Source organism: Sinocyclocheilus anshuiensis, unplaced genomic scaffold (genome assembly GCF_001515605.1).
Source record: "Sinocyclocheilus anshuiensis isolate Anshui unplaced genomic scaffold, SAMN03320099.WGS_v1.1 scaffold26, whole genome shotgun sequence".
NCBI classification, from domain to species: domain Eukaryota; kingdom Metazoa; phylum Chordata; class Actinopteri; order Cypriniformes; family Cyprinidae; genus Sinocyclocheilus; species Sinocyclocheilus anshuiensis.
The window spans coordinates 1,035,424-1,047,671 of record NW_015544143.1 but is presented as its reverse complement, the minus strand read 5'-3'; the positions used below and the strand labels follow the sequence as shown (position 1 = coordinate 1,047,671).

The 12,248-nt window shown below is 37.8% G+C and overlaps 1 protein-coding gene across 2 annotated transcripts in view; it reads right to left on the bottom strand.

The window, feature by feature from the left end:
• Positions 1 to 12,248, bottom strand: part of LOC107695083 (rho guanine nucleotide exchange factor 10-like protein) — a 124,216-nt gene that overhangs the window by 95,487 nt on the left and 16,481 nt on the right. The window contains exons 3-8 of one of the 2 annotated variants that reach the window (XM_016494887.1): positions 9,813 to 9,974; positions 7,870 to 7,946; positions 6,716 to 6,843; positions 5,108 to 5,191; positions 3,493 to 3,601; positions 2,639 to 2,742 (exon numbers count right to left, since the gene is read on the bottom strand). In XM_016494887.1, coding sequence (XP_016350373.1) covers positions 2,639 to 2,742; positions 3,493 to 3,601; positions 5,108 to 5,191; positions 6,716 to 6,843; positions 7,870 to 7,946; positions 9,813 to 9,974 — 664 coding nt within the window. The remainder of the gene's footprint in view (positions 1 to 2,638; positions 2,743 to 3,492; positions 3,602 to 5,107; positions 5,192 to 6,715; positions 6,844 to 7,869; positions 7,947 to 9,812; positions 9,975 to 12,248) is intronic. The other variant, XM_016494888.1, reaches the window with a different exon arrangement.

Sequence of the window (12,248 nt, the reverse complement as noted above, 5' to 3'; positions counted from 1 at the left end):
CTGAAGGAGAAGAAATCTGAGAATCCTGTGGCGAACGCCCGCTTATATAGCCAGACGCCCCGCCCATTCTGGCGGGCTTTGGCAGGCTTCGTCGCCATAGGCGCGTGCAGCTCCGCTGCCTAGCCATTTGTTCGTTTTTTAATACACTGCACGAACCACTGGCCATGCAGTTTCACTGCATGAATGAAGAAGGCTTCAGTTCAGGAGAAATATGGGTTTTTCCCATATGCGTCTAAGCAAGACGCAGTACGAGTGTAGTATCGAAAGGGAATCGCCTTTAAAGTTGTCCAAATGAAGTTCTTAGCAATGCATATTACTAATCAAAAATTAAGTTTTGATATATTTATGGTAGGAAATTTACAAAATATCATCATGGAACATGATCTTTACTTAATATCCTAATGATTTTTGGCATAAAACAAAAAACGATAATTTTGACCCATACAATGTTTTTTAGGCTATTGCTAAAAATATACCCCAGCTACTTAAGACTGGTTTTGTGGTCCAGGGTCACATATATACATGTATGGCAGCCATTCCATTCCATTGTCTGTTCAATTCCAACACAGGCACACCTCATTCTGCTTCATGACGTACATATTAGGTGATCACCTGAACCAAACCTTATTTAACAAGGAAAAGTATAAAAACCACTGCTGTGGTCGAAAACGACTCTCTGCTGACCGCCAAATGACCGCCAAATCATTCAAATGTCACTCAACAAAAAGAAAGGCAAACGGCAGCTGGGATGAAGTGCATGGCGAGAACGGTTCGGAAGAATAGAGGCCTACAAGCCACACTGTGAAATTTGGTGGAGGATCCGTGATGATCTGGGGGTGCTTCAGCAAGGCTGGAATCGGGCACATTAGTCTTTGTGAAGGCCACATGAATCAAGCCACGTACAAGGTTGTCCTGGAAGAAAACTTGCTTCCTTCTGCTCTAACAATGTTCCCCAACTCTGAGGATTGTTTTTTCCAGCAGGACAATGCTCCAGATAGGACAATATTTGGCTGAGATACAACTATTTGAAAATCTGGAATCTGAGGGTGCAAAAAAATCAAAATATTGAGGAAAATCATCTTTAAAGTTGTCCTAATGAAGTTCTTAGCAATGCATATTACTGATCAAAAATGAAGTTTTGATATATTTACAGTAGGAAATTTACAAAATATCTTCAGGGAACATGATCTTTACTTAATATCCTAATGATTTTGGGCATAAAAGAAAAATCAATAATAATCCATACAATGTATTTTTGGCTATTGCTACAAATATACCCCAGCTACTTAAGACTGGTTTTGTGGTCCAGGGTCACATATATACATGTATGGCAGCCATTCCATTCCATTGTCTGTTCAATTCCAACACAGGCACACCTCATTCTGCTTCATGACGTACATATTAGGTGATCACCTGAACCAAACCTTATTTAACAAGGAAAAGTATAAAAACCACTGCTGTGGTCGAAAACGACTCTCTGCTGACCGCCAAATGACCGCCAAATCATTCAAATGTCACTCAACAAAAAGAAAGGCAAACGGCAGCTGGGATGAAGTGCATGGCGAGAACGGTTCGGAAGAATAGAGGCCTACAAGCCACACTGTGAAATTTGGTGGAGGATCCGTGATGATCTGGGGGTGCTTCAGCAAGGCTGGAATCGGGCACATTAGTCTTTGTGAAGGCCACATGAATCAAGCCACGTACAAGGTTGTCCTGGAAGAAAACTTGCTTCCTTCTGCTCTAACAATGTTCCCCAACTCTGAGGATTGTTTTTTCCAGCAGGACAATGCTCCATGTGTCACAGTTAGATCAATCAAGGTGTGGATGGAGGACCACTAGACCAAGACCCTGTCCCTGTCATGGCCAGCCCAATCTCCAGACCTGAGACCTGAACCCCACTGAAAACCTCATGTGATCAAGAGGAAGATGGATTGTCACAAACCATCAAACAAAGTTGAGCAGCTTGAATTTTTATGCAAGGAGTGGCATAAAGTGGCATAAAGTCATTCACTCTTCCTAAGTTAAAACATTAGTATTGTGTCGTTTAAAAATTAATATGAACTTGTTTTTCTTTGCATTATTTGAGGTCTGAAAACACTGCATCTTTTTTGTTTTGACCAGCTGTCATTTTCTGCAAATAAATGCTCTAAATGGTAATATGTTTATTTGCAATTCGGGAGAAATGTTGTCAGTAGATTTAGAATAAAACAAAAATGATAACTTTACTCAAACACATATCTATGTGTGTGTATGTATGCTTGCATAAGAAATTATATTACAGCTGTCATTTATTAAATCTATATTATGTTACTTATATTAATATAGAAGTACTGATGAAGATTTTCCTAATTAAAAATATTTTGAGCAAGCAAATTTGTTGTTGCCTTTCCACAGTTCACTTTGGAAAGTCAACAATACTGATTTAAATTTGGACAAAGACCTCCACAATAAGTGACAAAAGAGAAAATAAAGTTCAAGTCATTATGGTCACAATGACACAGATGTATGAATTTGAAAAGAAAACAGCTTCTCTTTGGTTGGGACAATATTCATGCAAATGTTACTACCAAAGTGATGGCTTCTCTCAAATGTGTATATTTTGGCTATTAAAAATGCCAATAAATTCATATACACGCACCTGTTGGCTGCTAAGCCCATCTGGCATTGGTCCCAGTTGTGCAGGTGGGTGTTTTGCCTCTGATACCATAACATCCAGATACCCTGTATCATCCTCAGTGTCATCTGTCAGGACACACAAAAACACGTTCAAACATTTTATATACCCCTGCAAAGCTAAAAGAGATGCTCAAACAGAAAAAAAAAAAAAAAAGTACATTCAAACTCATTACAGAGCAGGCTGTTCTAAGCCACATCCAAAGTTTTTGCAGGCTCTTGAAATAATAAAAGAAATGATAACAGAACCTCCAAATCAAAATGTTTATCACTATATGCAGTGTGGTACATCATTTAGAGTGCAGTTTCAATAGGCATTGCACCAGTCTCCACTTCCAAATGGTAGTCTTACCCCATTGTGCAGTAGGGCATTATGGGGACCAATCTCAGCCAATTTTCCTGTACATCAAATGCCCTCATCAGCTCTTCTCCCTACCTTTTATTTTAAAAACTCAATCTGATTTATATTGCTTTCCTGCTTCCCAAATATTTCACATGATCCTTTTTTCAGCTTCCGACCTCCAGGAGTCAATTATTTATTTTTTTTTTTTTTAAAGCAGAATTCAAGAAAGCACTGAGAGGTCCTGGACTCCATCAGACTTTTTCTATCATGTCTGACTCGGTGACAGTCAGATCATCTGCCATCTGTAAAGAGGTCTAGCTTAATTTAATGAACAGCCCTGTCCATCTGAGAGAAAAAGCATTAGAAATGTATAATTGCTTCTTTCCTGAATGGGATATTTTTCTATCGAAGGAAAAGGAGTGAGGATGAGTGCTTGAAAGAAGATAAATTCTCAAATGAAATCATTCTTAGATTACCTGAGTGCTCCTTTTTATGTAGGAATGAAACTCTCCTCATTACAGCGATTTTGGTCTTCTCCAGGCCATCTTTCGTTCCGCTGCATGCCGCCCGCATCAGCTGATGGACCTGCAAAAGGGACCAGAGGGGAACAGAAAATCATGGGCAGCCGAGCTGGAGTTCCTCCATAACCAGAGACGTGGTAAACCCTTATGGAAAAAGGTCGACCATCTCAAGTCCTTGAGCGTAAACAGCTATGCTCCGGTTCGCCTGCCATTTGTGAGGCACCAGTTCAGTCCGTCAGGGCGGCAGTTGGGTGTGTGCTCTACAGGGTCTGTTTCAATGGCCACAAGCCACAAGATCTTAAGTGTGTGAGAGAACATAGAGCTACAGTGATATTTTTATATTTAAAAAAGGAGGGGGCTGTCCCATCTCTGTGAAAGCAGGTCATTAATAGAGAGTATGTGGAAATGTCTTGCTTGAACCACATGAGAGCTCTTTACTTTATATATACAGAAGCGTGCCCATAACCCACCCTCATACAAATCAAATTAGAGATTAGGGAAACTGAAGCAAAATGGAGTATTTTAGTTGAATATTGATAGCTGAAATGGTCTGAAAGATTTGTTTACAACAGAGAAAGAGAAAGTGAGATACAGAGAGGGACTTTCAACAAGAGAAAAAGGAGAGACGGCTCTGCAAAGTGGACTTCAGATTGCAAGATTTAAGTGAGATTTCAAATCGGGAACAAATAGCATATAAAAAATATTATCAATATATCAATTCACAGCAAGTGTACAAGGAAACTTACTTTGATCAAACAGAAATTCAAGCAAATTTGTTGAACAAAGTTCAAAAGCACACCATTTTTTAAAATGGATTTATTTTGTAACAATGTAAATGTCTTTACTGTCACTTTTCATCAGATTAACGCATCCTTGCTGAAAAAAAATATTTAAAATCCTACTTACCTCAAAACATTTGAGCAATAGTGTATCTATTGTAAATTACGCTAATTGTATTATTTTATATTTTAATAATAAATTATATAAAAACTTATATAGTATTTTGTAACGTATATAATATTATACAGTATATACAGACAAGCTGCATGGCTTATTTGTTGTCTGTGTTTGATGACATGAAATTCAAATATTCATATGACCAAACTAAATCAAGTGCAGTGAACTTCTACAGGTATCTCTTCTGCTCTGTTTGTAGGGAGCAGCAATCACTCTATGGACCCTGAGATTCAGAACACAGAGAAAAAAAAGAAAGACAGAAAAGCAAGACACAGAGAAAGTGAAAACTCAAAGGAAAAAGATTTGCCCTGCTGAAAACGACTAACATATCCTGTGCTGAATGCGGTTCCAAGCATGGGATGCTGGGATGTCAGTATGCTACCAGGCTTCTTTACTACATTTCAGTTTGGCTGTTTGACAGCATGTCTATGTTGGTCAGCAACAACAGACCAGCATAAACCAGCATGGAAATTCACACTGTTCCTTTCAGCAGGGAAAAGTGAAAAAGAGGAGTGTATCCTTGAACCCAGGTGACTGTGATTGCGCTAATTGACAGCTCCGAGCTAGTTCACCCGGCTAAAGCCCATTCTTCCCCATACGTGCATGAGTGTACCTGATGTCTGCCCCCCAGTCTCATGGCTAGCTCCTGTTTGGTCCTGGTGTAACGTTCTCTCAGTCGTCGCACATCAGGGGAGAGCTACAGGTATCGTCACGGCAACAACGCAGGCCATGGGTCAGAGCGCAATAACATGGCAACATGGAGGAGAGCAAGGAATGAAGGGGTAAGCATAAAAGTGAGGGAAATGAAGGCATGAGGGCAAGGCAAAATCAAGATCAACCACAAAAGCATATGCAAGAGAAATGACTGGAACCAGGGGCATGGCTTAATTTTTAAGTCAAAGCAGGGTGGGATAGACAGAGGAAGATAAGATTATGACAGAACGTACATCCTCACTAATGAGAATCTCAGACGAGGACCTCCGAATTTTCCAAAACAAAGCCATAGGCTGCGTCCAAAACCGAGGTAGGAAGGCATAACATCCAAGTCCAATGTTTGTGTAACAATGTTTGGCGAATAATATGCCTTAATCTGTTCTGTTTTCAAAGGATGCATCTATGCTGCCTTCAATGGCTCTGATATCACTGAATCCTTTAGAAATCATTCGATTATGTTGATTTTTGTGTTCACAAAATTTTTCTTATCATCAATATAGAAAACAGTTTTTGGTTTGTTTTTTGTTTTTAGGATTCTTCGGCAAATAGAAAATTCAAAAGAACAGCATTTATTTGAAATTGAAACCTTTTGTAAAAGTCTTTACTGTTATTTTTGATTAATTAAATGCATCCTTGCTAAATAAAAAAATCTTACTGTCCCCAAATTTTTGAACTGTAGTGTATATTCATAAATATTTGATATCCATTTCTACAGAAAAACAGACATTGCAGTCATTAAATATGTCAGTTACTATTATTTTTTCATAATTAAATGGTTTCTGACGCAGTTGAAAAGACCATAGCCCAATTAGTCAACTGTCAACTGTTGCTTGTTTGTCCTTGTGAGTGCATTTTAATCTTAACAAGCCCATTATAGGAACTTTTGACACCTTTCGAAAGAAAATCATTCCTTTCCAATTATACATGCACTAAACAAGCTGGAGGAATAACTGTTAAACTGAGCTCAAATCACTGTGGTATTAGACTCAGCAATCTAATTCTTGCTTATCATGAGTCGTCTGGCAGTAGGAATCTTATGGAGCCTAATTCAGCGGAGGTAAAGGTGAGTCTGGCCATGGGAAATTGGTTTCTGAGGGACTGCCACCTGGGCAAAGTGTTTTCCATACCACTGTGACCTCATGAACGTGTAAGGGCAGATAACACAGTGCACACTGAATTCAAATTTGAAGCAATACAGAGCAGTGGAAAAGTGTGTCAGTTATGCCTGGCATTAATAGCGATTAGGCAAGTGCTGGCCAACACTGCACTCTTGTGGCAGCAATCCTTCACAGACCATTATAGTATCACAAGAACCCGCATCTAAAATAAATCATCGATCCATGTACCAATCAATCAGCCTGCAATCTTAGAGGGTTTAAATCTTTTCATGAACCTTTGTAGTTTATCATTATGAGGAATGTGGAAATGTGTGTGAAGATTAATCAGATGCTTGTCAGGATGTAATTATTGCAGTAGTGGGGAGTCTTGAATTAACACACACACGCACCTTGCTGCGGGTTGGAGCCCTCTCAGAGTCGGACTGCTCATCATAGCTTTCAAACTCACTTGAGCTCCAGCCATTATTGGGCCCTTGCAAGCCCTCCTCTTTCTGAATGTCCTCATAGATCAAGTCAGCTGACACACAAAGCAATGCAGATATACAGTCCTGTAAATCACTGAAGGACTTCTGACAATGACATGGTGAAAAAAAATATCTATATAAGACATAGATGGGTGCTTCTTCAACTATAGACACTTTTAGCCCTTGTGAAAAATGTGATTTCCACCACATCAAAAACTGTGATTTCCATCTCCAGCTCAAATGAACAATTGTGTTTGATTACATTCTGCGGTGAAAATGACATGAGGCAAGATTTTTAGTCAGCACAAAAAAACGGTCGCGTGGCAGTAAATATTTTTATTTTCAACATTGCAAGCAGCCTAATAAAACGTGTGACACTAGATAGATGGCTGAAATGTGATGTATAAATAAATTTATAATCAACATGTTAATAGTTAAATAGTTAGGCCTAATAGTTTCATTAATTCTATTAAAAATATACATTTCATTTTATATGAATTACGCTATATTTATACACTGTCTAGTTCTACTGTAGAAATTTAAATTAGAAATTAAAAACAGATATAAGCCATTTTCATATAATCAATTATAATGAAATGCCACTGCAACTTCTACTACATCGTACAGGCAGGTGCGCAGGAAATAAGAAAACCAAATAATCTAACAAAAATAGATGAATCCCACACACTGCTATAGCTTGCAGTGCCTGATGAAGGTTGCATGACCGAAACGTTGCAGAAAAAATTTCAATCTTTGTTTAGATTATCATCATTAGTAAATGAACCAATTAATATTTTATGATGAATTTTTATATTTTAAGATTGAACATCTTAAACTGAAACATGAGTAAAACTATAAAATATGTTTAGTAAGTAGATAGATTAATTATAAGAGTATAGTAAATAGTTTTCAAAAGTTTTAATATGACCTTCATATAACAAAGAGGAGAAATCTGAAATCTGAATATTTTATACCCCTGGTACATAAAAGTGCTTGTTGAAGAAACACCCAGATACATGCAACAATCAAACAGTCTTGGAGATCTATAATGTATGCTAAAATGACAATCTATGACTGACCTTCTCCTGAAGACAGATCTTCACAGGGTACATCATCATAGATCACCTCCGGACTAGCCGTCTGGTGTTCTGACTCAGCAGAGGCTTCACCTGGGGAAAAAATAAAGAAATAATAAAAAAACAAGCTTAAGGACTGTGGGTGCATTAGTTTGGGTGTGTTTACCATATAAAAGCAAAGGAGGATGCCTATGATTTTTTTGTAAACACTACCTTGACAGAAAATAGAGAACAGAGCATCAAAAACAAAACTGTTGTTCTTTGCTTGAATTTTTTATAGGATTTTATGATCTGATAGGTGCTTCCCAAAAGCTGCAGTGCTTATCCAATCTAACACACAGACATATGCTCATATCATTTCATCTTGTAAGTTTTGTGCTGTTTTTGTGCTACTTATGTGATCGGCTTTACCCTGTATTCCCAAACGGTAGTGCTCCAATCAGCATCAAACAAAACATGCCAACAAAACGGAACTTTGCGTGCCACACTGATTTTCTTTTAAAAGATCATTTATCGAGAACGATTTCTTGTTAAAATGACCAAAAGCTCTGTTTCCAATTGATCAAACATATAGTTGCATTCGAAGGAAAAACACTGAACTAAAGGCAGGTCATACAGCAGAAAGCTGGCGCTATTTTAAACGTGGGTAGCTACCCGATGTCATAGATCGTCTCTGTGCACGCACAAACCTGAAGCACGCATGCAACCAAGCCGTCTCTCAGACAGCACGCACATACCTAATGGAGTTCTCTTTCGCGTACTGAGCAAATAGGTACAAAATTATGTCAGAGTGGCTGTCTTGATGAGTATCAACGTAAAAACTGTCAATAACGTCTTAAGTGAAAGTGAACAGTTAAGAAAATAGCGGATGTGCATTAATATAATGGACCCGTGCACTTCTTAGGTTAATAATGTTAATGAAACAACAAAAGAAAAACAGAGAATCACTCTGCTCTTAACTAAGTAACTTCTGTAGCTTTAATGGATATTTGTGTATATTTACTTCATATAATAATGCAGTTTTCACAAGCACTATAAAGTTTATTTAGGTAATTTGTATCTAATGTGTCTGAGGGCTCAGCCCCCCTGTGGATAAAATCCTAGAACCGCCCCTGGGCCAAACATTACTAAATTTGGCTGAATTTAAAAAGCCAGAGGAGTTACTAAATGAAGAGCCGTTTGAGAGCTGAAAGAGCTGAACCAAATTATCCGGTTCCATAAAAAGAGCCAGAATTCCCATCCTATCCCATCACGCAATAATGCGCACATGAACGTCACATTTTCAATCTTTCAAATGTTACTTTTGGGGCTCCGTACTGATGAAACGATTGCCATTTTGTAAATACTTCTAAAATTGAGATTGTGGTTTCATGCTGCAATAGAAGGACTGTCTTCATATGATATTTTCTTATAACACACTTTTCTTAGAAAAGGTCTACAATTCATTGCTGGTCTTTAAACACTAATAATAATAACATAATACTCTCCAATAAATAGCAAAGGCAAGTCTGTATATGTTCACATTGGTTAAATAAGTTGGAGTTTATCTTATAGTTTATCTTATATTGTCTTTCTCATTTGTTGTTTATTTCTCTTCATGGTATTGTTCTGTCCCGTCCCAACAACATAAATGCCTCACTGAAACGTCTAAAATCTTAATTTTAATGCAAAAATTAAATTACATTTAAGTCATGTCCTTGTCAAGTTAAAGAAAAAATTATGATAATAGTGATAAGAGTGCTGAAGGATTACAGTTGAGCACTTGCTTTTTGTTAAATCCATAAAATATTCTGTAAAACTGGTACAAACTCAGTGCATTCTTGTTTTTACAAATAATGAAGAAACAAACAAATGAAGCCAACAGTTTCACACAATTTTAAATATTCAAGTATTACTTTAAGTAGTTAAACACTATAGCTGTGATGCATTTGTTGTTTTATATCATACCTTCAGCATTTTCTGCTGGGCTGTGTCTGATATCTTGTGTTCCTGCGTTTGTTTTAATAGTCCATGTTACAATCTCGGTCTTCACCTCAGTGCAAGTCTGGTCTTCCTTTTCATTTAAGTTGAAGTTCTCTGGCGCAGCAGAGTCTGTGGAAGCTTGGTCTCTGGAACATTCCCCAAAAATAGAGCCATATTATTGCTGACCTCTCAAGGGTATAACCGTACTGAGATCAGCTCAAGCCTAAGACTGGGTGGTGGGTGGTAGGAGAGAAGGGGAAGAGTTCAAATGCCATCAGCCCCACATAGTGAGCATGACACAAAGCACTTGTGTTTTGTTATGAGTATGACAGTGTTTTGCGTAGAGGACTTAAGCTTGTGAACATGGAAATGAGATGGAAATGGGGTAGAGTATTCATGGTAGAGAATCAAATAACCAACACAACATTACTTATTTTATCTTTATTTTACATTAAATTCAAATGAATGTTTATATTATGTTATAAAAAAGCTAGTATATCATGCCAGTCAACCCAGTGGTGCTTGTTATGTCAGCTTCATTTAACTACAATAAACTCAAACATCTGTGAGCTGTGGTACACGAAAAGGGTTAATTGCCAGGAAATAAAAAATGGATTGTCTGTTCATGGAATGATGTTGTTATGCTTAAAAATGTTACAGCACTTCTGGTCATTGAAATGTATTTCAGCATTCAATCCCAACCATCTACTCCAGGTTTTAATAGTGCTTTTAAGAGTCATCATCTATTGCCTCCAATGGCAAATCATCACACATGCTTATATCAATTTACACCACCTTTTACTTAACATTCCAAGAGCAGTAAAGCAAACATGCCAAGTATATATAAATGAGCTCTGTAACTTGGAAAGCATGACATATATCATTTCAACTGCAGTAATTCCATGTAAAAGTGTGTGGAATGGCATCATAAAAGCTAGCTGTCAGAGCTATTCTCACAAGCTCCCGGATGCTAATGGAAAGAGCATGTGTTTTGCAGTAGAACAAACATAAGACAGCTGTGAGCTATGTGCGTCTCTTCTCACTACAGATGTATCAAGTGTTTTTGCTTTTCCACTCCCACTAAACACACTTCTCCCCAGGTTAGTGGGGGAAAAGATGTTGCATGGGTATGTTTACCTGCCTCTGCTTTGTGAACATATTGCAAACAGGGTTACTGATCCTTTTTTGCTCTGCAGCACAAAACACTTTCTTCTTGCAACATTTTCCCCACAAGGCCCTAAACAGGATCGTTCACTCTTCTTGAGTGCAAAGCAAGTTAACTATTATACTATGCTTATATATAATATAATTTAATTGATGCATGTGTAAAAAGGTGTTAAACGGGTCATGAACTGCCTTTGTTGTTATTTTGTACTGTTCTCTGAGGTCCACTTATAATGTTATCACGATATTTACATCAAAAACATAATATTTTAGCAGTAATATGCTATTTTCTGTCCTGTTTTGGCCTCTTCTTCTTCCGTTTTTTGGCGTGTAACATCCTGTGTGCATATCGCCACCTACTTTTGCTGTTATGCAGTCATGGTTTATTTATAATCAATTTCTTCCTTGTTTTTGCTTTTCCTATTCTTACACACGTATATACACAAATATTCCTACTTAAATAAGTATTCTATGCTCCACCTGGCGCTGCGTGTTCAGCTGTTTTGGCCTCTTCTCATCGGAACGCTAGTTTGAATAGGTGTGACGGATTAGACTAGGAAGTAAACGCCCACCGCTATGATTGGCTAACAGTTGTGTATGTTTGAAAGCCTACATCCTTCACAGATGGATGCTGCTGTGATTTAAGTTAAACACGCAAATACTCAGTACATCCAATATAGTCGGCGAAGAATCGTCTTTTAATTTTAAAGGGGTCATATGATGCGATTTCAATTTTTCAATGTACAGTATGTGGAAAATAATGTGTTTTTTTACTTTAAACCGCATAAACACATTTCATTACACCAAATACAAAAAATAATGTTCTTTTTAGCAGCATCATATGACCCCTTTAAGTCTTTCTGAAAATCCGGCGTCGAATTGTGTCTTGTTTGTAAACGAATCCGCAGTGAAATGAAGTGAACAAAAGACCAACCTTTTACTAATGCGGTCTATAACATCATTAAGAAATAAAACTAATCCACTCTTTCCTGTTGGGACCCAATGGAAGGCTATGCAAAGACTGTGTTTGTCCACAATTTGGCACTGCACAGCGTCTTGTTATCTTCGGAGCCATCTTTATCGTTTGGTTTGGTTTCTGTGTAGACCTGCGTTTGTCTTTCGTTATTTACACTACGTGACTTATTAGTGATGGGACGATTGATACCGAGGCTCTGATGCTCCGACACAGTTTTCAAAGCACTATTGTATCACACACTGTGCCGATGCTTGTATCGAAATGACAATACCATGTGATT